The sequence below is a fragment of the Entelurus aequoreus genome, linkage group LG08, assembly GCF_033978785.1.
Source record: "Entelurus aequoreus isolate RoL-2023_Sb linkage group LG08, RoL_Eaeq_v1.1, whole genome shotgun sequence".
Lineage (NCBI taxonomy): Eukaryota > Metazoa > Chordata > Actinopteri > Syngnathiformes > Syngnathidae > Entelurus > Entelurus aequoreus.
Genome location: NC_084738.1, coordinates 30,675,635 through 30,702,117, shown reverse-complemented (window position 1 = coordinate 30,702,117; position 26,483 = coordinate 30,675,635). Strand labels below are relative to the sequence as shown.

At 38.2% G+C, this 26,483-nt stretch overlaps 1 protein-coding gene across 2 annotated transcripts in view; it reads right to left on the bottom strand.

The window, feature by feature from the left end:
* Window positions 1-545: 545 nt before the first annotated feature.
* pemt (phosphatidylethanolamine N-methyltransferase) overlaps window positions 546-26,483 on the bottom strand; it is a 92,431-nt gene continuing 66,493 nt past the window's right edge. For both annotated transcript variants that reach the window (XM_062056238.1, XM_062056239.1), the window contains exons 6-8: window positions 23,754-23,865; window positions 5,632-5,706; window positions 546-722 (exon numbers count right to left, since the gene is read on the bottom strand). In XM_062056238.1, the coding sequence (XP_061912222.1) occupies window positions 674-722; window positions 5,632-5,706; window positions 23,754-23,865 (236 nt within the window). In that variant the 3' untranslated portion in view covers window positions 546-673. The remainder of the gene's footprint in view (window positions 723-5,631; window positions 5,707-23,753; window positions 23,866-26,483) is intronic.

The following is a 26,483-nucleotide window of genomic DNA, read 5'->3' as shown; positions in this document are numbered from 1 at the left end:
GTTAGAAATTGTTCGGCGCATGACCTTCTCTTGCGGCAACCACCTTGTTCCTGTCATAGTCTTATATGCAGAGCATCTTTGAGTCGGTTTAATAGTACTTTACAAAAAACCTTACCAGGGATGGATAATAGTATAAATACTATCACAAATAATTATTAATTCAATAATTATATATAAAATATTAATACAGTTTCCAGTATTTGTATTAGTCTGGAACAGCTTTCAATCATCAATTTAACAGATCAAATTTTTTGGTGTGAAAAGTGATCAAGCTTTAAACAGCAATGCCCTTTAAAACCATTTGTTTTGTAAAATGATACACATATGTTTTGCTTTTTTTTTAATATCAAATAATCCTGCTTCATCTATCTTTTTATTTTCTTTTTTTCAATGTATACTGTAATATAGGCTTGCACTATTTGGAGTTGTAGCATGAATAAACTTATTTTTCATATGTCTATTATTTTGATGTATGTATATCTAAAGTATGTAAAAGATGACTTGCTGTATGAAGCTGTTACTAGATAGAAGAGTGTGAAGCAACATTCACAGGGTGGTGTTTTATTCTAAAAGTTGACTAGAGGAAATGTCATTTGAAAGGTGGAAAGAAAAACTCCCACTCAGAGTTCCTCGTGCTCAGCAGTGAATCCTCTTGCAAGCTGATGGGATGCAGTTATTCATGTTTGCGCCTCCTCTCCTGATAGATGTGTTCAGTGAAAGGTCTGCAAATACAGCAGAACAAACATATTACAGGACAATAAATCAAAGATCTGAACACCGTACCATGCCGTACCAGGACCCAGCTCCATGAACCGTGAAGTACGTGTGAGTTTATTGCATGTGTGTACAATATATACGACGTGGAAACATATGTAATATGCTATCGCCTCTGCTGCACACAAATATTGCTTCTGGTTCAAGGACTTACAAGCAATACAATACGTGCTGGCGACAGTAAGAATTAGCTGCTGCTTTATCACACTCACTGGCCACTACATTAGGTACATTTGCACAATAGTGAGATATACGGTATTATACTGAGAGGATTTTGTAATAGTGTGTCCATGCAGCTAAACCAAATGCATAAGGCTTGTTTTGCTGCGTTGTAATGGGTGTTATTCTGGATTTTGTATTGTTAGGATGCAGACCCACGCTAATAAACAACAGATTTGATTTACTACACACTTACACTGAAGTTAGAATGAATGCGCTTAAATGCTGCAGACATGTCTACAAGTGCTGAATGGGTCAAAATGTGATAAAGAAAATACCTCCAACATAATAATAGTGTTCTCTCACTACTTATATAGTAACTAACTTATACAGTGTCAGTTCTTTGCATATTCAAAAGTACCATTGAGTACCCATTTTAGTCTTTATGTTAAAATTACATAGGTTTTAGAATAGTGTAAGAAACGTTTTAAGAGCGTAGGAAGTAGGGGTGTTAAAAACAAACAAAATACAAATCGCAATCTTTATTTATTCAAGTCTAAAATGATTCATAATTTTCAAAAATAGATTAAAAAAAAAAAAAAAACATTTTAAGAATCAAGTTTTAACTTTTTTTAGGCCAACTATGCGCTTACTTGCTGTGCGTATACTAGGCCTTGAGACCTCCGAATTCGGGAGATTGGGGGGGGGGGTTATATTTTTAGCTAGAATTCACTGAAATTCAAGTATTTCTTATATATATATATATATATATATATATATATATATATATATATATATATATATATATATATATATATATATATATATATATATATATATATATATATATATAAAAGAAATACTTGAATTTCAGTGTTCATTTATTTACACATATACACACACATAACACTCCTCTACTCATTGTTGTATTTGAAAGTGCAATGCTTTGCAGCCAGTAGCACAGCCTTTGAAGGAGCATATGTATGGGCAGCATCTGTGAAATTTAATTTGCAGGAAAGGAGTGAGTTTAGGGTTGCATTGTCCATCCTCGTACTATTCTCTGTCACTATCTTTCTAACCATGCTGAACACCCTCCTCTCTGATGATGCATTGCTGTGTGGCACGCACAAAAGTGCCTTCATCAAATGCACCAGAGTCTGGAATCTTCCATCTCTCCCTAGCATACCCTTTCCCCTTCGAGCTGTCCTGGATGAACTGAAATTCTGGTTTCCAATCATTTTGGAACTTGCAAGCGTACTTCTTCTTCTTACTCGTCGTCGCCATGACTGTCTCTTCTACGTTCTTCTGCTTCGTCTCTGTTATGTTTTTTTAACATTACTACTTGCCGTAGTTTTGAAGCAATGCATGATGGGAATATTGAACATCTTAAAGTAATTTTTTTTTCCAGTTGTAAAAGCGAGGTCGGACGTTGTCTTTTTGTTAATTGCCATCACGTGATCACAGCATTTTTGCTTGTTCGTCCGTGTTGATGCGTGTAGTCGAAGCTGAAATATTCCAACAACGGGACATTTTGCTTTGTAATCTTACTGTTCTCCTCCTAACTATTGCTACTTTGCAGCGAGTCTTGAGTAGAGAGGTGTGTCTGTATGTACTTCCTGTGTGTCTGTAAAGTTGGCGTCCTGCTCTAGTCTTCTCCCAAAGAAACAAACACTGTGGATGACTGAAACGAGTGCTCACCGCGTTCAGTTAATTCTACTGTTAAATAAAAACATTCATTTGCTGAGAGCAATGCACAGACTGAGATGTCTTTTTCCCTGTTTGAAGCAAGGAAGAATCCCGAGGCTTAACAATTCTGATTGGCAAACATCAATCCACCTCTTGAGATTACGTAGTCACATTAATTAAACCCTCGATGTCAATTGGATGTCTATTAATTTTGCAGCCCTAGTGTACACGTCAACAGCCAAAAGGAGCTTTTGGAACTTGTAACTAGGCATGAGCGATATGGCCTACAATCTATAATACAACCATTTCAAAACGGGTCACAAAGGCCCCTAATAGCTGCTGACATACCCAGTAAGATTTTACGTAATTTACGGTTGTAATATTTCTCAAACCTATTATTAATCTACTTGTTAATTTACTGTTACAAGCTTGTTACTTTCTGTTGTTCCTATATATACTGCTGTTAAAATGTAATAGTATATTCGTCTTTTGTTGGGTTACTAGGCCATATACATCGATCCGATACCAATTGGTTACATACTGATCCTAATACCTTAGATTTACAAGATCAATAGATGTGTCGCGGGGTTCTTCTTCAAACCCAACATATTGGATGAAAAAAACGGCGAGTCGAAGAAAATAACTTCCATCCATCCATCCATTTTCTACCGCTTGTCTCTTTTGGGGTCGCGGGGGGTGCTGGAGCCTATCTCAGCTGCATTCGGGCGTAAGGCGGGGTACACCCTGCTTAATTGTTTTTAATTGTATCCATTAAACCATATCCAATTGTATGTACAATCCGGAATGTATGTGAAAATACCGTCTAAACATCACAAAATGCCACAAATTCAGACGACCATGCTGAATATTCCACTCCGAATGTCTTCGGTAATTTTCTTATATTCGAGGTGTGATGTGGGAATGCTTCCGCACTCTGACCATATCAGCAGATCAGTCATACTGGAAATATGCAAAACTTAGAAAGAGATGTTCTGTCTATCATTTACAATCTCTGTGTAAGACAAGAACACCTATGTTATTATTTTATTGATACATTCCAAGTTGTAAATAAATAAATAAATACAACTTTCACTCACAATTGAGTCAATGTAGGCTCTCTATTCAGCCCACATAACTCTCTAAATAACCATTCAGAACCCGCCAACAATACTCTATTTAGTTTTCAGTTTATTATTTCTTCGGTCAGTGGTCAACAAAATAAACAAACAGTTTTACATAAACAAACAGTTGTACATTCATAAATCGAAAATGTTGCAGATCGAAAGGGTTTAGGCGGAAGTTGAACACTTATTGCCTAAATATTAACCAAATATTAGCGATATTGTTAAGCGCTAATGCAGACACACTATTTTTTAGCAGCGCATTGATAACAATTGGTAACTAGCTGCGCTGCAGCATTGAGCCGGCTGGTGTCCTGCTGCTGCCTGTCATCATCGCGTCTCAGCTCGTTACAGTTATTCTATATTACAAATCATGCCTCTCATTTGGATAATAGGAGGATTTATCTATTAATCTAAAAATTGGTCATCTTTGACATTGAATTTATACACAAAGATGGGGACAAAGACAAGTCAACTGAAGACGATGTCTGCAGGCGGAAACTTTTCTTTTTAATCCTTTGTGTAAATTAAAATCAATTCTTCATCTCAACAGGACAATATGAACATCCTATCAGTCGCCATCACAGGGAGAGCAGAGATTGTACAGTAAGTGACCATTTTTATTATGTTCGTAGTTTGTATATCTTGTTTAGCACTTAGCAATACTGCTAGATGATGCTATAGTGTTTCACTAAAGCTGGATCTGTTGAGCACACTGCTTCTAAAACTTGTAGCTTACACTCCTTAAATTAAGGCAAACAAATATAAAGTTCTGGATCATCATTTGTCCCAAACTAATAGTTATTGGCTCTCACAATGTCTGAATGATTTGCAATGTTGTTGGTGATGAAGGGATCTGTGGTCCCGACCTCTAAATCACGGATCACGTGACTTGCTTACTTCTTCAGATCGGGAGGTCGGGAGTTTAAACCCTGGTCGAGTCATACCAAAGACTATACAAATGGGACCCATTACCTCCCTGCTTGGCACTCAGCATCAAGCGTTGGAATTGGGGGTTAAATCACCAAAATGATTCACTGCTCCCCTCACCTCCCAGGGGGTGGAACAAGGGGATGGGTCAAATGCAGAGGGTAATTTCACCACACCTAGTGTGTGTGTGACTATCAGTGGTACTTTAACTTTTTTAACATATCTCTCAAAATGGCTTGGGATTCTCCGTGAGATTGATACTATTTTGATCATAGCTATTTACTTGCAAGTCTTTAGGTGTTATAAAACATATATATGTGATAACAGCTTCAATATGGAAGCAATTTGTTTTTCCATTCTACTGGTACTTGAAATGACTTTGGATTATTTCCTGCAGCAAACCAAATGATCAACACAAATGTGCCTCTGCAGAGTGGTTGGAAATCACTGATTTTGAAAAGGTCAAGGAAATTGATTAAAAACTAATTTATCGTAATCCTCTATACTGGCCATTTTTATCAGACAAATAGTTAATGTTGTTGTGGTGCTTATCGTTTAATCGCCAACACATATTTGCCTGCTTTTACTGCGAAATAATTAACTGGGTTTGTGATGGAGAAGAAAAAAAGACAGAACCGCTACAATGTAAGTATTTTGCTTTGCACTTACACTTCAGAGTCACAAAAAAGATGATGATTGAGAATGGCACCTGCTGGATAGCATGTGCTTCTACCGCACTCTCATTTACAGTGATGGGTTTTTTTTTTTTTTTTTTTTAAAGAGAACTGGATTGGGCAAATTATTTCCTGTCTAAATGAGGCCATCCTGAATGACATCAAATGACGTGGGTAGTTTAAATGAACTGTTTGAAGGGTCAATACGAACAACTAAAAATGGAACTGTGTGTGTAAAATATAATCACCACAAGGCAAAAAAGATGGAAGTATCGTATAGAACTTACCCCTCAAATCCGATTGCAATCTTGTAGACCAGCGCTACAATCGCAGTCAGGAGAAGACCCACAGGACTTGCACCTCTGGTGGGGAAAAACAAGCCAGACAAGTACATTAAGTTATAAGTAAAGTTAAAGTACCACTGATAGTCACACACACACACACACACACACTAGGTGTGGTGAAATTACCCTCTGCATTTGACCCATCCCTTTGTTCCAGCCCCTGTGAGGTGAGAGGAGCAGTGAGCAGCAGCAGTGGCTGTGCTCGGGAATCATTTTGGTGATTTAACCACCAATTCCAACCCTTGATGCTGAGTGCCAAGCAGGGAGGTAATGGGTCCCATTTTTATAGTCTTTGGTATGACTCGGCCGGGGTTTGAACTCACGACCTACCGATCTCAGGGCAGACACTCTAACCCCAAGGCCGCTGAGCAGGTGAAAAAAAAGTAAGGCCATATTTGTATTTTTTCCCCTTAAACGTTTCGGCCTGCGTCAACATGCATAGTTTTTTTTTAACGGATGTCCCAATCGACATTTTTGGCGTCCGATCCCAATCCGATTGTTGACTCAGATCCGATCCGATTTAGAGTCCTGAGCCAGTACTTTGACAATAGAATATAGAACTGAAAATGTTTAATAGCAAGGAACTGAAGTAGACACAATAACACATTTCTATAAAGATTATGTCGTAAGCCTGGGAGATATATCGATATATTCAAGTTTTTTGTTGGAGACGATTTAATAATTTTAAAATCTATTTTTTTATCCTCTTGCTCTGGCATGCTTTTTGCCCCTCAGGAGCTTCTGTAGCTTGTGCTGTCTCCTTACTTCCTTAGTGTCACACATAGAAAAACATGGCTAATGCTAAAGCTAACAAGAGCGAGATGTTTGTTCCAAAGAAAAGAAAAGTGCTGTCAGTACTTTGCTTTTGCGGCAACTAGCATCGAACAAATGACTGCACGTTGCAAAGTTTGTTTCAAAAAGCCATCAGCACAACAAACTTGGGCTAGCATCTGAAACCGAAGCCTCCAGCCGAGTGCAGAAAGTACAACTCTTTACAAAGTGAGCGAAACGCAACAACACACAACTACAGGCTAAAAATCACCTTACTATGGTGGAATCATTTACACCAGGTATGTATGATGATACCATGTATGGTGAGAAAGAAGCACAGTGTATGTATGAGGATACTATGTATGATGAGAAAGAAGCACAATGTGTAGTGCGATCACTAAAGCAGTTGTTCTGCACACCACCAAGTTGTGTGAAGGAAAAATGCTGAGTTTACTTATCCACTTACTAAAAACAAACTATAGTCAATGTTTTACTTCATTATTTATTTGGATAGAATGTTTAATACGACATTTTTATTCACAGAAGTATGTTATTCAAGACAGACGTTTGCGCTTTATTGATCTCAATGTTGGAGAATATTTATTGGCATGCAAAATGTGCAACCCTACATTTTTGTTTTTTAACAAAATTATTCTATTCAAGCAGAATTATTGCTTCCTAAGGAAAGCTACTAAATTAATTATTCGAAAATTATTTAAAATAAATTACAATTTATATCTGGTCTGAAAAAAAACCACATTATACAAATTAGAATTTTGCCAAGAGTAAGATGCAGTGAATGTAGTGTCAGTTCAAACTAGTAGTTTTTGATTAGATAAAAGAAATACTTGTTGTGAACTTTCTTTATCATTTGTATTCAATGGTTTCTTTAAAAAGTAGGGGAAATAAATCGTAAATGGCATTTTTTGTGAAAAAATCAGGGATTTCATTTTTAGGCGATGTAGCCCAGACTTATTGCTTGTATTCCGACAAGTGATTTCTTCCCGGAAATGGAAACCAGTGGTGGTCAACCAAGCTAAGAAGGCTGTTATGCAACAAGCAGCGTGCACAATATCTGAGTACACAAGGGGCCTAGATCTTCCTGCAAAAAGCAGATATGAGCAAAAAAATCTAACTATGCAATGGAATTTGAACCCTATACTTTATCTAAATAGAAATAAAAATACAAATTGTCGAGTGATAAAGGATTATTCGTCGGTGCAGTTCCAAAACATATTGAACTATACACGACAAAACACATGAAAACTTGGAAAAGCATGGAGGTCTACAACTTCTTTGTGTGTGGCTGGATCAAGGATGTTGGTATCAAGACTCTCCCGGGTAAATACGCATCGTTTTTGCTCGGGTAAGGTTGTATTTCATGATTTAACTTTGCGTCTTCAGCCATATTTGTTGCACGCACCGTTTACGAGTATACATGTTTTTTCCCATCTTTATCAAATTATAACTATAGATGCCAACATTGTGTATGTGCTGAAAGATTCATTTATGATTGCTAAAGTTTAATAACTCTTTTAGGTTTTGCTCACATTTGATTTATTTTATTTAGACTCACCTAGTTGGTGCTTTACTGAACACTTGACTTAAGAAATACAAATAATATCAAAATAAAACTTAAATAGGAAACACTAAACGTTAAAAGCATATTAAACAAACCTTTAACGAAGTGGTCACTGCAAACCTGTGCATTCTTCGGTTTTGCGAAACTTCGTGTTGCTCGGCGACAGCCCTGAAACCTGACAGATCTAGAGAAGATTTGTGTGGAGGAGTGGGCCAAAATCCCTGTTGCCGTGTGTGCAAACCTGGTGAAGAACTATAGGAAACCTTTGACCTCTGTAATTGCAAACACAGGCTTCTGCACTAAATATTAACACTGATGTTCTCATGTGTGCAAATACTTATGAACCCCAGTAACATACAAATTAATCATTAAAAAATCATACAATGTGATTTCCGGATCTAACAGTGGAAATCCATCTATGATGAACATTTCAGACTTCTTCCTAATTTCTAAGTGGGAGAACTTGCAAAATTGCAAATACTTGTGGACCTCACTGGTATTTATCTATATATATTTTTTCTGCCGCTTGTACCTTTCAGGGTCACGGGGGTGCTGGAGCCTATCCCAGCTGCATTCGTTTTTATAACTAATAATAATTAAAAAATGACAATAATCCTACTTGTACTTGTAGTTCATTTACTGTCTTACCATCACACATGGTAATACTTGTGGAAATAACTTACAAATCAGAAATAGGCAACACAAGAACATTGTGGTGGTCATTATTTACTTGAATTAGCATCAGCAGCTGTCATTAATTAATTATTTGCAATGCACGCCATGTCTAACCATGTGGTCTGGAGACCAAAGCAAAATGCAGTACAATACAGTGACCTACATATTCCTGGTTCAGAGGGTGGCCCACTGACACATTTATCAGTGATGAATAGAAAATGCCCACATAAAAACCCCACTGAGACGTCGTGAGTATAATAAAAGTAAAATCGATTAAAAAACACCATTGAGCAGGTAATTTGACTGTGATGTGGATTCATGCATAAACCACAACAAATTAGATAAACATCTTAAGCCATATCAACTAATACGGCACTATGCATGACAAAACGATACAAACATAAACAGCATTACACTTAATACAGTCGGGCAATTAGCTGAATTGCTGATGAAGCTTATAGAACTGACCTAGTTAGCCAGACAGTGATGGTGACACATGGAGGACAAAACATGGTTCTAACGACTCAATCATGCTGTACCATTAATCAGAATTTCAGATTGTTGAATGAGTCAATTTGCAATTGGTCCTTGGCAAAATGCATAAATTGTGCACATACTTCATCTTTTTATATATACTGTATGTACATATATTTATAAATTTATATATATATATATATATATATATATATATACAAATATATATATATACAGTATAGAAATGTTTATATACACAAAGTATGTATATGTATGCATATATACATATTTATTTTTATTTTTTTTCCTGAGGGAACTCTCTTGAAGGAATCAATAAAGTACTATCTCTCTCTTTCTCTCTCTCTCTTTCTACATGTGTATGTATGTAAATATATATGTGTATATATATATATATGTATATATATATATATATATATATATATATATATATATATATATATATATATATATATATATATATATATATATATATATATATATATATATATATATATATATATACACATATATATTACATTTATATATATGTATTCATTCATGAAACATACGTTTTTGTTAACATGTTAAAGGTGTTTAAATAAAATACAAGCATGTTTAGCACATATAAATTCATTTCTTTCATGAAGACAAGAATATAAGTTGGTGTATTCCCTGATTCTGATGACTTGCATTGATTGGAATCAGACGGGATTCACAATAGTGCTGCATAACTTCCACATTTTCCAACAGAGGAGAAAAAAAGTCCTCCTTTCTGTACAACACCACATTAAAATGGTTGGTTTTTGGCATCTAATTTGTCCAGTTTCAATACTCCTTTTTAATACACTTTACAATAAATACATTGACGGAAAACTCCATAGCTTGCTAGCTTGCATGCTCTATCTTTCTAAAACTCTTATTTTGTAAGCGCAGGCAGGATGGAGCAGCGCTTTTATTGTGAAGACAGGAACTGTGCGGTCGGTCTTAAGGCTTTTGACAGCAGTTACGGCACAAGAGTCTGTTGAAACAAAAAGTGTTTTCTCGCCTTCTTACCAGTCGATTTTTTTTTCTTAATAATGAGCTAGCTCGCAGCAGGCAGCGTCATCTCACAAGATCCTTGTCGATCAAGTGACGGACGTGACGTCAAAGTGAAGATTGATGGTCACTAATTTTAGGTCTATTTTTTTTAAAGCCTGCCTGGCGATCGACTGACATACTCTGCGATCGACCTATGGGTACCCCTGGTATATGGTGTTTAATTGAGTGCAAGCAATTTCAATAGTCAAGGTTAGAATAAAAATGAAAAAGGTTTTGAGGTGCTTTTTCCTTTTATTTTTATTTAGTTAATGATACATTTTTTCCAATTAGCAGGTACAGGAAGAAGGATAACGTTACATACAAGACATTCTACAGTACTGTTTTTGGTTTTGGTAAACCGATAATGCTGATTGATGGAAACACACAAGCTAAAACTACAGTATTTTAAGTACACAAGTCGCGAAGGTAGAACTGAGCATCAAATGAGGGCTCCACACTACTTTGTTCAAAACAGAGCATGCATTATGATAACCTATTTCCCACGAGGGCATATACAGTGTCCTCCTGAATGTATTATATGACTACCATGTGATTGCCCTGGCAAAATATTACAAATAAAGCTGTCTATCATCAGAGTGATTAGTTATCTAAGACTATTTAAAAAAACAAAACAAAAAAAAAACACCTATAGGTGTTCTAGTTCTTCTGAGGGAAAACACATGACTATTTTGGGACATTTACTGTACTGTAAAAAGAAAAATATAAGTTGCGGATCTGTGTACCAGTACTGCTAGCTGCGTTAAAGAGAAATGGAGGTTGCAGTGCTACACTGTGACTTTGAATCTGTTCTATCGATTAGGGTGCAATGGTAACCGACGGTGCGATCTGTACCTTGGTTATTGGTTATGTTACGGTACATTTTTTGGGTGCAAAGAGAACTATTTTTTTCTTCTCAAAGTTCTTTCTTCATTTTGCTTCTCAGCAAAAACTGCATTTTGCAGTAAATCAAGTATTAGTGGTGTACTGAATAATCTAAGACTTTTCTTTCAAGTTATTATTTACGAAACAACATTTTCAAGTAGTAAATTACCTTTTTTTCCTTGATTACTTTATACATTAGTGCTTCTGCAAACGGCAAAGCAGTGACCGAAAGTGCATTATTTAAAAACATTTTAATTTAACATTAATGACAATACATTCAAGTGCATTTTGAATTTGAGGTAGTGTAAAATAATGTGTGCCATCACAAACAATAAGTTTAATCATCATTTCAGGAACAAAACGTTTTCAACCACAAAATCAAAAGTGATTTGAACAAAAAGTGTCTGTATCAATCAATCAATCAGTTTACTTATATAGCCCTAAATCACGAGTGTCTCAAAGGGCTGCACAAGCCACAACGACATCCTCGGCTCAGATCCCACATCAGAGCAAGAGTACAGTTGTTTTTTTTTTAGCACATATGCTGGTATCAGACTGATATCCAATATCAATATCAGGTCCAGATGCCCCTTGTGAGCTTGAAAGAGGTCAGTATGAATATGTATTACATTTGAGAAGCCACCCATGTATTTTAATTTTTATGCTTTGCTACCCATAATTATTTAGAAACATTTTTTATTTTGGGCTCCACTTACAAGGATGTGAGGGAATAAAAGCATGTGAGGGAGAAGATTGGACATTACCTCGGGGGAGGACACGCTTGCTTGCACACACACACAAGATCTGCGGTCCATAAGGTGTACAGTAGTGTTCCTTGCAGACCAGACCAAACAGTACAGTATTTTACCAAATAACATTGCATCACTGCTACAGACCCTATTTCATTATCATTCATTAGTGGTGAGTTCCAATACAATTTATAATTCAAAATGTGTTTAAGAAGTGTGTGAGACTTGTAAAGGGCTTAAAGGGGACCTGCACTTTTTGGGGGAATTTTGCCTATCGTTCACAATCATTATGAAAGACATGACGACAGATGTATGTTTTTTAAATGCATTCTAAATATTAAATAAATGCGATCAAAAGTCTGCTTACAATTTTTTCCTTACCCACTAAATTAATAAAGTTTCACCGTATGTTTCCACTAAACATACGGTTCCTAAAACTTCTCTTTCAAATGCGACCACCATCGGAATATACACAGCGACTTGTTCATTTTTTATTTCTTGTGTATTTCTATCATAACAAACTTAACAACAGAGAGAAAGAATAACAACAGAAACTACATGTAAGAACCTTTGCGGGGCATCTTTGTGCTGAAGAAGATCAGTGAAACTATCTTGCAGTGTTTTTACTCAGTCAGAGTCTTTAAACTATATGCAGTTTATTATTCTTTATTATTTTTACAAACTTTATTTCGATACATGAAGTTACGAGAAGTGGACAGACTCTTTTAAACGTATTTACGGAGTATGAAGTATGAAGCCGCACTCGAAGCGGCGACCTCAATGACTGTTGGACATTGCGGACAAAAGCTTGACTTTTTATGAACAATTCCATACAATTTATTTCATAACTCATTTAGTTTTGTATATGATTGTCTTGTATTTCATTTACTTACTTTTTAGTAAAATAACTGTGACATAATATTATCTGTTTATTTACATGGTATCAGTGTAGAAATATAGAAAACCACTCCTCCATACGTCATTAGCCTGCTTTGTACAAACTACCCTGTACTGTGAAATGCGGTGGAAACACAAACCACATACTTCTACAGGAAACTATAGATCCAGGAACCAGCTGGTTCCAGGAACCAAAAGTTCCTGAACATTTGGTGGAAAAGGGCTGAATGGAGCCTATAGGAGCAGTTTTATTTTGCCTATAAAGCCCTTAAAAACCATTCAAACACCTCCATTAAGGTTTTATATACATGATGTAAGTAATACAATATGTAATGTAGTAGCAGGCATATTTATAATAACATTTAATATTTTGCTCATTTAAGCATAAGCAGCGCAGTAATTTAAAAAACACATCACAGCATTCCCTTTTTTCCCTTCATCAGTGATTATTGACAAACATATACTCCACGAGAGCCAACAAACATCACATAATAAAACATCACTTACTATGCAATGTCTGCTGTCATTAGGATGCCGACTGATAGAATCTTGTTATATTCCTATTTAGATGAATAATGACTCATAATCCTTGTGAAGGAAAGAGGAGTGAAACCAAGCGTCTTTTCTTGTCGTTCTCACAATTGCCGGGTCTACATTGGCTGTCAAATCCAGGTAAGAAGCATGGTTTATGATGTTGAATAAAGTTTGACGAGCAAGGAAATGAGGAAGCAGCTGTGCAGTCAATAATCTCAACATTGACACGCAAGCTTGAGATCATGGCGCCGCTATAAACTGTTCGTCTGCGTTAGCGCTTATAAGAACAATATCACTAATACCTAGTTAATATTCAAGTCACAAAATGTAAATAGAGTATTTTTGACGGTTTTTGGATGTTTTTTTTATTGGGTTTTATTGGCGAAATAGAATATCTCCCATTGGCTCCGCTGTAAGCGGACTTTTATTTATGAGTTAGAAAGAACGCATTAGAAAAAAAATACATCTCTCGTCATGTCTTTCATAATCCATCCATCCATTTTCTACCGCTGATTGTGAAAAATGGGCAAAATTCCCAAATAAGTGCAGTTCCCCCTTTAATTTTCTACCCTTGCAACTTCACCGCATACTGAGGTAGAATGTGTCTCTGAGCAGTGGTTAACGCTCACGTCAACTGTCTAATTAAAACTTTTTTGTTTATTTTGTATATGAAGCAGTAACAACAAAGTGTCACAATATATCAACACCTTATTGCACAAACGACACAATTGTCACCATAGCTTAGAGTACTTCCGATTCTTGTCGACAGCACTCGGCCTTCTGGGTAATGTGGTACATAAACATTTACTTCCAAGTTTACATTAATTTATACATTTATTCAAACTTTACTTTTCCACGGTAATGTATATAAGAACATATCTACATTTGCAACACCGACCAAGCAAAGAGGCAGCATTTACATGAAAAAGATGTTAATGTGTGATGATAATTTATCATGTTAACTCATTTACCAACAATTCACAAATGCTCTTGACATGCGGGGGTAAATGTATTGGAACATAAATGAATGTTTTAGTTGGACGAACACTTTTCAGACTTGTGATTGACAGTGCAGACAGCAGACAATAAGGAAGCCTTTGGTGGTGTTTCTTTCTTTTAGCCATAATTATTTCCAGTATTAGTTATAATTACTAAGATCGGGTGGCGACTTGTCCAGGGTGTACCCCGCCTTCCGCCCGAATGCAGCTCCAACACCCCCCGCAACCCTGAAAGGGACAAGCGGTAAAAAAGAATGGATGGATGGATAGTTATAATTAATTAAAACGGTACAGCAATTTGACAACAAGCTCTGATTAAATGATTTTACTGCCATCTAGTGTCTGTTTTGAAGTCACTGATGGTATAAAACGAAAAAACATCAATACGGTATTTGTTTTCCAATTTTTGGTTGAAAACGTGTGCTTTTTGAGGTTAGGTTACAAGGTACAAATGAACAATTGATAACAAATTAATAAAATCACAAGTAGATAAAATTGTATTTACACAAAGCAAGCGTACAAACATCAGAAAATCTTTTTGCAACTTTTTGAGAAAGCTTCCGCGAATGTAAGAATTTTTTAGCCGCAACAATCACAAAAAAAGCCAGCTAAATCTTGACCGGACTAATAAATGTGTTTTGAAATGGTACTTAAAATATGCCTGACCAGTAAAATAAGTTTTGATTGTGGCAACAGTTTTACCCTGGATCAGAGTATTTATAATATTTCCAATATAAGAACGAGTGTTGTTCAGAACAGATTGCACCAACCTTATAAACTCCCCTGTATATGGACAAGATACAACCTTGAACTGAAGGGTAATATCTGTACAAGTAAAATGATACATAGTGTAACTATGTACTGATGTCTATATTGCTCCCAGCAAAATAAAATATATGAATTCATAGACTTATGTAATTGGGGAAAACCACCAGCAATTGCAAGCTTTGTATTAGCCTTGGGTTGCGTTGTCCATGGAAAAACAATCAGTATACAAATAGGTCGTGATAGCCTTGCATGCGCGCAGTGAGGAGAGAGGTCAGGGATGCAGGAATAAGTACATGAAACAAGACTTTGCCAGGAGCAAATAGGACCCTTTTTCCAAAGTCAGTGTTCTATTTTTTCCATCCCACATGACAATGGCTCATAATGTAACTGAAGGGCAAAACTCATTGGATTAATCACTTTGTTTATGTTATGGTGATAAGAGCATTGAAACATCTCACTGTAACTGAAGTGCGGGGGCGCAGGTCTTTTTTATGTCTTGATCACGCTGTAAGACGAATAGCTTATGGGGTTTTTAACTGTATTAAAACCCCAACTTTAATGAAGGACCATAATAGGTGCTAACCAATTTGATACTGGAAGCTAGTTTATCAAATTCCATCCTTCCTCGAAGATATCCTTGCTCTACATAAATACTGATTACATCACATTTTATTTTGTTATTGATTTTGGCCTATTGCCACTTCAGTCATATTGTACTATGCAGCCAGTACAGAGACGTGTGCACCGCTGCTACATTTTGTCGCATCACATTCTTGATTTTAACACAAAAAGCCTCCACAAAAAAGCCAAATGAAGTCAAGTTTCTTGAGATATTCCCAATTCTTGGAACTTTTCTCACATCACGTCAGACATAATGTTTTTGAATTTTCTAGCAACTTTAGAGGTTGAATTGTGTGACGGAACGGGGATTTGACTTTTGACCTAGTACAAGGTTCAGGTGAAAAAAATTATATACTGGTACTTATGTTTTATTGTTTCTTTGCGGAATTTTCCTAATTTAACGCATCTATATCTAATAGCAGCCAAAATGAGTTTACTTTGTTGGGTGGCGGGGCTCTCCCTTAGAGATAGGGTGAGAAGCTATGTAATTTGGGAGGAGCTCAGAGTAAAGCCTCTGCTCCTCCACATCGAGAGAAGCTAGATGAGGTGGTTCGGGCATCTGGTCGGGATGACCAGATGAGGTGTTTAGGGCGTATCCGACCGGCAGGGGGCCACCAGGAAGACCCAGGACCCGTTGGGGGGACTATGTCTCCCAGCTGACCTGAGAACGCCTCGGGATCCCCCGGGAGGAGCTGGACGAAGTGGCTGGGGAGAGGGAAGTCTGAGCTTCTCCGCAAGCTCCTCCCGTGACATGACCTCGGATAAGCGGAAGAAGATGGATGGATGGATGGATGGATATTTAATTTCATTATTTAATTCTATTTCATATGCATAGATACATTGATGTCAATGCATCCCCAAATGAATGCGTGCACACAAACTGTACATGCTTTAACATTACTACACATTTTACAATTACTTCATAACTATCATAATGATAATACTATTGTTATATCCTATTCAATTATCAAGAAGCTGTCATTATCCAAGGTGAACAATGTTTATTGTGTTTCAGTAGGATATGCCTTCACCTATTGAGGATGGGGATTTGGGGATGTCAAAGAGGGCGGGGTTTAACCATGTGACAGCTGACATCATTAGTAGGTGCAGCCTGTCAGAATGATTTACAACCTGTTACATTACTGTTTGCGACCCATGTCATGTTACTAAATGTTTAAGAATGGGTTTTGTTTAAAATATCCTTATTCACTAACCTATATTCTAAATTTGATATTTTATCTTTGAGCTAGAGTTAGGGTTAGGTTTAACCCATGGATGCACGACCTCCCAATACCTACATTCTTCCAAGGGTGGGGTCAAAAATGACTCCAATTAAGATCAATGCGTTTTTGCAATAACTGGGTTGTTGCACGTCCCACTGGGAGGAGACCCCGCGGCAGGCCAAAGACCAGATGGGGGGATTACATCTCCTCTCTGGCCTGGGAACGCTTCGGGATTCCCCAGGAGGAAGTTGCTAATGTTGCTCTGGAGAGGGAAGTCTGGGGGTCTCTGCTGGAGCTGTTGTCCCCGCGACCCGATTCCGGATAAGCGGTTGAAGATGGATGCATGGATGGATGGATGGGTTGTTATTCTTCAAAATCTTTCAAATGAAGAGTTTCAATATTTTCATGCTCCAGGTATTCCTCGTAAAACTTGTTTGTGACATGAGGCCATTCGCATTTGTATTATTTTTTTCATTAATTTTAAGAAATTGCAGTTATTGTATCACCACCCACTCTTCCACAAGTGGGGTCAAAAATGACACCAAGCAGTTCTTATGGAATCTTTTATGAACCTTTAATTCTTAGCAACTCTGACTGTCCCACTTATACATCTGATGTCAGAAGTCCCACCACCCAGGAAGGGGAAATATCCGATCCACTAAAGACTAGTGCAACAGAAAGCCAATGAGGTAATTCCAAATAATGTAAAATGTGGAACTTTGTACATTGTTATGGCGGACTCTACGGATGTAAACATAATGGAAGGTGCATTATACAGGTTGCTTATGTTTAACCCACAAGCTTTGTGTTTTGTCTTTCAATATTTGTGTGAGTAAACTCTGAACGTAGTAAGCTAACATGGTACATTAATTTGATCTGCTGCTTCTCCTGCCAACATGGCCATCAAACACAACTAGTGACGTGACTCTCCTGCCAGCATGGCCATCAAACACAACTAGTCACGTGACTCTCTTGCCAACATGGCTATCAAACACAACTAGTCACGTGACTCTCTTGCCAACATGGCTATCAAACACAACTAGTCACGTGACTCTCTTGCCAACATGGCAATCAAACACAACTAGTCACGTGACTCTCTTGCCAACATGGCAATCAAACACAACTAGTCACGTGACTCTCTTGCCAACATGGCTATCAAACACAACTAGTCACGTGACTCTCTTGCCAACATGGCTATCAAACACAACTAGTCACGTGACTCTCTTGCCAACATGGCTATCAAACACAACTAGTCACGTGACTCTCTTGCCAACATGGCAATCAAACACAACTAGTCACGTGACTCTCTTGCCAACATGGCTATCAAACACAACTAGTCACGTGACTCTCTTGCCAACATGGCAATCAAACACAACTAATCACGTGACTCTCTTGCCAACATGGCCATCAAAAACTACTAGTCACGTTTCTCTCCTGCCAGTTTGATGGCCAGTAGTATCAGATGTGAACGATGACATCAGATGTGCAAGTGGGACAGTATTGACTATCAAAGTTGCATCAGATGTGAGAGATGACATCAAATGTGTAAGGAGGACAGTCAGAGTTGCTAAGAATGAAGGGTTCATAGAAGATTCCATAGGAACTGCTCGTGGTCATTTAAATGATAAATGATAAATGGGTTATACTTGTATAGCGCTTTTCTACCTTCAAGGTACTCAAAGCGCTTTGACAGTATTTCCACATTTACCCATTCACACACACATTCACACACTGATGGCGGGAGCTGCCATGCAAGGCGCTAACCAGCAGCCATCAGAGGCAAAGGGTGAAGTGTCTTGCCCAAGGACACAACGGACATGACTAGGAAGGTAGAAGGTGGGGATTGAACCCCAGTAACCAGCAACACTCGATTGCTGGCACAGCCACTCTACCAAGTTCGCCACGCCGTCCCTTTTTGACCCCACTTGTGGAAGAATTGGCTGGTTATGATGCAATTTCTTAAAATTAATGAAAAAATAAAATACACTGGCAAATGGTCTCATGTCACAAACATGTTTTATGAGAAATACCAGGAATATAAATTTATGACAACTTTTCATTTAAAAGATTTTGAAAAATAACAACCTGGGGGTCATTTTTGATGTGTGCTTTTAGGGGTTAAGAGGTTTTGCCCTTGTTGATAGGATAGTAAGTTGTAAGGATAGTAAGCAGTAACGTTAGCCGTTAGGTGGTTAAGCCCCGCCTCTTTTCACGCTTCCAATCCCTCATAACTCCATCCTCAATAGATGAAGATGCCATCAGACACATTATATCAAAATAATTAGTTTTGTCACAATTGTGAGGGGCATCACTATGGTCTAAAATCCAGTTTTGAAAAAAGTACATTTTTGGTATTTTGATATAGGTATTATATTTATACTAAATTCATATATGACATACAACAATAAGTCATGTTTATTTGGAACGTCAATGTGTTGCTCTTGTGGTTATATCAATACAAATAGTACATTGTGGGTCTATTAGTACATTAATACACACTGACCACCAAACTTTATAGTTTTCTGCTGTTTTTGATAGATTAAAAGAATGGATTATATATATTACATATAGTGCTTGTTAGAGGACCTAAAATACTGTACACTCCAGGAAAAACATTTTTTATTTGACTGGCTTCAACAAAAAGCGAGGAAAATGAATTAGCATTAAGACATATTATTTAGGCTCTATCCCAAAAAGGTTCCTAGTTTAGGCTAGTACTGGGCACCGTCAAGACCATTACCATAATGGCTGACATATAATAATTCTCTGTAATAGACACCAAACCACACTAATGGGACACAGTATTTTGCCTGAAGTAATGGTCTGCACAAAAGACATATCTAACTACAAAATGAATGACATCCAGGCACGCATTCAGCTCCCACCCTATTTATTTAACAGCACGAGTCCAGCTCGTGTTCGTGTATGCAGTGAGTCTAAGTGCCTCGAATGTGTGTCATCTAATCTCCCATCCAGGTTGCACAGCGGGCTAGAAGTGGCCTAATGTGTGTGCAAGTCTGGCACAGTGAGGGTCTGAAGGAGTAGTTAAAGTCTCCACACCCCCATGCTCCCACTTTTATGCATACATTTTATGTACGTTTTTTTTCCTGATGGGATCCTTTGAGATATGGTTACACTTTAATAAACCACTGCCCTGCTGGAAGCATTGCAAATACTGTAATAGAGCTGCAAAAATGTAATCGTCTTGCTTAGATTCTCTCTTCTCTAGTGGAAGCCTACTTTGAAGACCTGTAACGGCCTCACAACAGACTAAGCAACATCACGGCTGTGTGTAAAAGTATTAGGGCTGCACGGTTTAGAGAATGAGAAAAAAACCTCTTTGCGATTGTTCTCTTCAAAATTGCAATTTGAGTTGCGATTTTTGTATTTTATACATATAAATGCATAAAACTGAGAAAATAGGGAGTGAAGGGAGACATGTTACTTGTCAATCAACATATTCTTGTCTCAATGTGCCACATATTAGAACATCCATTTTCTACCGCTTGTCCTGTTCGGGGTCGCGGGGGTGCTGGAGCCTATCTCAGCTGCATTCGGGCGGAAGCCGGGGTACACCCTGGACAAGTCGCCACCTCATCGCAGGGCCAACACAGATAGACAGATAACATTCACACTCACATTCACACACTAGGGCCAATTTAGAGTTGCCAATCAACCTATCCCCAGGTGCATGTCTTTGGAGGTGGGAGGAAGCCGGAGTACCCGGAGGGAACCCACGCAGTCACGGGGAGAACATGCAAACTCCATACAGAAAGATCCCGAGCGCAGGATCAAACTGAGGACCTTCGTATTGTGAGGCAGACGCACTAACCCCTCTGCCACCATAGGAACAATATGCATTCATTTACTTTCAAAAATATTTGGCTTTAGACTCAGAGCTTTTGTCTACATCATGCTTTTAAACTGAAGAAATAACCGATAAAAACTGTACAGTGTTTATAATGTAACGTAATCATAATATATAATAATAAAACAAATAATGTAATCATATTAATGTTACTTTGAGGCACTATTCGCTGGCGAGTCGCGAGGAGTGAGGCTGTCCCGTGCTGTGCCCACCCAAGACAAAGATTGTGAATGCCTGAAAAGAAGACTCACTGCGTTGTGTTAATTCTACTGTTAAATAAACGCGCTCAGGTGTTGAGAGCGATGCAAAGAGTGAGACCTCTTTCTCCCTGTTTGAAACGAGAGACGAACAAATGAGAGGCTCAACAATTCCGATTGGCCAACATGTCTGTCACTCAAATGCCGGTTACGATGGGGGGGGGGGGACGGACAAAGCAAACCTCAGCCTCTTGCGGGTATTTAATGCACTAACTAAAACCTTGATGTAGATTAATCTTGCAGCCCTAAAAAGTAGGCGTCATGGAAGACTGCACCATGGCCATGGAGGTCCTTTTTAGGGCCTCAAAATGGGAGGTTGGGGTGTGAGCGAACTGAGAACAAAACCAACCTTCCACCTAGGGCTGCACGATTAATCAACATCGAATCCAAATTGAGGTTTGAAGTAGTGCAAAAATTTAACTGCAAGAGGCGGAGATTTTTTGTCTTTTATCCCCGCTGTCACCGCCATTTGACTGACCGACATGTTCGCCAACCAGAATTGATGCCTTGCGACTTTTGCGTGCTGGCCAATCAAAAGTGTTTACAGGAAACAGCAAGTTTGTGTCTGCTGAAGTGGAGGCAGTCAGTATGTTAATAACAACCCCCACTTATTTGAACCTTGAAAAAAGTTTTGATGGTTGAACTTCAGAAGCTCTGTTGACTCAAAATGACGGAGAGAAGTTGAAATCAGAGAACGGTGGCACTAAATTGGGTTTGAGAAAACAGAAGAGCCCCAAATGCGAAGTTTGTCATCGTGTCTGCCAAATACAGGAGAAACAAGACTAACCTTTATCAACAGTTAAAGAATCACCACCGACAGCAGTACGAGTCTTAACCTACTTTGAAACAGGTGGAAGACAAAAAGGTTACGACAAGTGGCCAAGAACGATGCAAGCAAACATAAATTACAGCAGCATTTGCATCAATGACGCCTTGTGAAAAGAGCTCATGTTTGTTCGGATGGTAATGTGCCAGGATTTATTGATGGAGTTAATGCAGAATCAGAGTCATACTACTGTTAATATACACTCAGAGGCCTAAATGTACAGTATGTACCTAAACTGTTTCAGGTTTATTAGATCGTGTGTATCTGTTCAAGCTGCACAAGTTTACATGCATGCAATGATTTTATCCCCATATGTCTTATTGTGCCATGGTCTGGGGACAGGCCACAAAATGTGTAATGAAGCCTCTGTTGTCGTTATATAAACAAACACTTAAGACATTTGATCAAAAACTGATGAAGCCAATCACAGCCTTATTCCTCAAAAATATAACAAGAAGAGTTTTGATAATTTTATAAATTTCTCATTTTTAAAAGCTATTTTTAAGTGTCTTAATGGATTAGCCCCTGATGTGATGTGTCAAGAAATACAAAGATACAGGTTTGCAGACTTGAGCTGCAGTCGGTGGGAGCTGTAGAGTGAAAAGGTGCCCACTCTGGGGACGGCGTGGCGAAGTTGGTAGAGTGGCCGTGCCAGCAATCGGAGGGTTGCTGGTTACTGGGGTTCAATCCCCACATTCTACCATCCTAGTCACGTCCGTTGTGTCCTTGGGCAAGACACTTCAACATTGCTCCTGATGGGTGCTGGTAGCGCCTTGCATGGCAGCTCCCTCCATCAGTGTGTGAATGTGTGTGTGAATGGGTGAATGTGGAAATACTGTCAAAGCGCTTTAAGTACCTTGAAGGTAGAAAAGCGCTATACAAGTATAACCCATTTATCAATTATTATTTATCACTCTGGGTCAGTCTGCGTTCTCAGTGAAGGCCTCACCTCTGTGGAACTCTTTGCCACTGGAGTTAAAGTCACAGTCGGACATTAAACTTTTCTCCACAAAAGTGGCTTAAGGAAAATCAGAAGCGTGAGCACTAGAACTGGATTTGATTTCGATATTGTTTTTGTACTTGTCCTTATCCTTTTGTATGTGTTTTACACTTTTCTCAACTTTTAAAAAAAAAAGCCTAACCAAGGACAAGGGTTGCAAATTAGCCTGTGGCTAGAAATCGTATGTACTTTGACATCGGTTACCTGTGGGTAGCAATGTTTAATTGTACTGTGCCTGTCAAATAAATATATAAACAAATAAATAATAATTAAGTCCCAATGTCTAATGATAGGCATATCTGTAAAAGCACCCCTTGCTCTAGCAAGGAACTACGCAATCTGTCACTTTTGTGGGCCATTTTTCAGCAAAAAGATTCAATATAAAGCTCAAGTATGAATTATTTTTGGCCTATTTGCATCGTAGAGACGTCACTCAAATTTTAGATAATATGAAAAAAAAATCTACCTTAATTGAGCAAAACCATTCCCAGTGAGAGGGAAAGGAAGGCAACAACAATTTGTTGAAGGTCTGAGGAAAGTGGGTGCGATGCAACCGCTTTTAGTGGCTGAATGCTCATCAACCCTGAAGCACTTAACATTACAATGCAAGTGCTCCCACTTTAAGAAGGAAGGCAATTGCAGAAAACATTTTTATTTGCTGACCATCATCTGAGCCATCCACATTACCTCCCGTTATGTAGAGAGCAATTTGACGCAAATGTGTCGCAACATTAACAATTTCACACTTAATGGATTGTGACTAATCAAGGAAAAGCAGTGATTGTTGCTTACTGCAACATTTAGTGTTTAATCGCACACATAAAAGGGCACACATTTAAAATAAAAAAAGCGCAAACACTTACACAAGTGCCAAGCCAAGGTAGTTGGAGGTGCTGCCCCAGTACATGGGATTATCAATGAAGCTGAAAGGAAAGCCGGTCACCTTCTCATCCATCAGAATACCAAAGTAGTCACCTTGAGAATACAGTATATACAGGTGTCAATACAGTCATGTGATGTCACTATGTCAAACTCGGGAAATATACTGTATAATAATAATAATAACAATAATAATACATTTGCAATTTACAAGATAACTATAAAACAACAAAAGATCAAATCAACACATAAATTAAATACAGCATAGTGAGGATGCAATTTTGAACAGGTGGGTTTTGAGTCTTGATTTAAAAGTATAAAGCCAGTCTATATTATGGATGTCAGATGTTAGAGAGTTTTAGAGATTAGGAGCTTTCAGTCACTCTGCTACAAAACTTGAAACTCTCTATGGTGCTGTGGCGGGCAGATGGCACCGCAAGGTGGATGTAAGAGGACGATCCAGAGAAGTAAACGTGCTGGAGGAGGTCAGACAAATAAGGAGTGATGACGTGGATGGCCTTGAAGTTACATAGAAGGATTTTGCAGTTAATTCTTAGCCTGTAGGGTTTCTGCGTGATGTGATGGATAAGGGGGTTTAGGCCATGATTCAGGCAGGAGTTACGGACCAGTTGGAGCTCCTAGAGCAGGGGTGGGCAATTAATTTTTACCGGGGGCCGCATGAGCAACCCGAGCACTGCTGGAGGGCCACATCGACAATATTTCAATTACATTTTGCTCAATATTATTTTTGATATATACCGTAAGATAAATAATAATAATAATAATAATTAATAATAATAGTAATACTTCAACATAGTGTGTGTAACAGCATTCCATGACTAATATAAATAAATTAACATTAATAATAAATGACAGTAAAATAAGCACACGTATGACTGAGGAGTCATAGTGTAACTTTGTGTGGTGTTTGAGTTGTCCGACTTTTTGTGTGGCCATAAACGCACCAGTGGTTTAGTGGTATGCGTGTTGGTGACAGATGACAAGTTGGTTTTGGCCTGGTTTGTACGGCAGAAAATGACTAGTTTTTCGAGATAGAAGTGTTTTACTCATGTTTTTGGTGTGGTTATGTCCGAATATAAACAGTTTTGCTCAATAAAGTGATCAATATAATTCCTGTCCTCGAAGCATCTCGATAGACGTTACAATAATTGAACAGTGTTCAATTGAACGGTGTTGACGAACACCGTTAGGGCTGCACTGTTCCAGGAAGTCTTTTTAGCGTCTCGGGTGTAAACCGTGCATCACTTGTCGCTGCATGTGCACCTTCACTCGCAGGTTACCCACGGACATACGCTCATAAATAACACTTTTCAAAATAAAAGCAGCACAATTGTATTGCGCGCACGACATAGATGTTTTTTCAACTTTATTTTGTAATTTGTGATTGCAGCTGTTCACATTCACTCACAATCACGCACACGTCCACACGGAAGTAATACAAATAACGATTTTCAAAACAAAAGCAGCACCGTTGTATTGCACACTCGACATAGATACTTTTTAAAATGTATTTTGTAATTTATAATTGGCCTCACGCGGGCCGGACAGAGACGCACAAAGGGCCGGATGCGGCCCGCGGAATGCCCAGGTCTGTCCTAGAGGAACCTCGGGTAGGGCAAAGAGTAAGAATGTGCAGTAATCGATGCAGGAAGTGACCAGACTGTCAACAAGGATGGAGGTAGCATGGACAGTAAGAGAGGGGCGTAATCAATTAATTTTGCGGAGATGGAAATAAGCAGAGCAGGTGATGTTAATAACATTAGATTTAAATGACAGTGAGCTTTTCCATATGACACTCTTAACCTGAGGGAAAGGGGAGACTCAGAGGCTGTCAATAGTTAGGGAGAAACTGTTGACTTTGAAAATTGATTTTCTACCAATTAGGACAATTTCAGTTTTATCTCTGTTCAATGTAAGGAAGTTTAAAGTGAACCAGTCTGTTATTACAGCTAAGCAGGAGATGAGGGAGGTGAGTGGATGTTGAATTCAGAATAAAGGGGGTGAGGTAGGTTATGAAAAAAGGGCTTCAGGACAGATCCCATGGGACACACTTTTTGTGACTGCAGAGTGGTCACACTTGAAAGATGTAAGCTGTACGAAGTGAGAGTGCCTGTAAGATGAAATCAGTGAAACCAGTCCAGGGAAGTGTTAATGATGCCAATGGATGAGAGTCTGTTGAAGAGGATTGAATGAGAGATGTGTCAAAGGCTGCACTGTTCCAGGAAGATGAGGACGGATCAGCAGCAGTGAGAAGGTTGTTGGTGGTGTTTAATTGGGCAGCTTCTGTACTGTGATGGGGAGAAAACTGAACTAGAAGGGTTCATAGAGGGTGTTCTGGGTGAGTAGGTGAAGTTGTAGTTGGGTGGTGAATTTTGGAGATTCAAGTTAAATAGGACAAATATTATTGTAGTTTTTAGGATCTGAACCATGTCTTTTCAAAATTTTAGAAACAGCTGTTGTCTGGAAAAGTGTCTGAACAATGCCGGAAAGTGACGAGTGAATGATGACAGAAATAAGGGAAAGCAGAGAGGAGAGGCATAACTTGACTAGGGTTGGTAAGGATAGGGGATCAAACGAACATGTGGACAATTTGGATTTATGAATGAGGTTGGAGATTCCTGACAGAGTCGGTAGTACAAAACTGGTAAGAGAAGGGAATCATAGTTGTTTGAGAAAAATGTGAATTAGTTTTC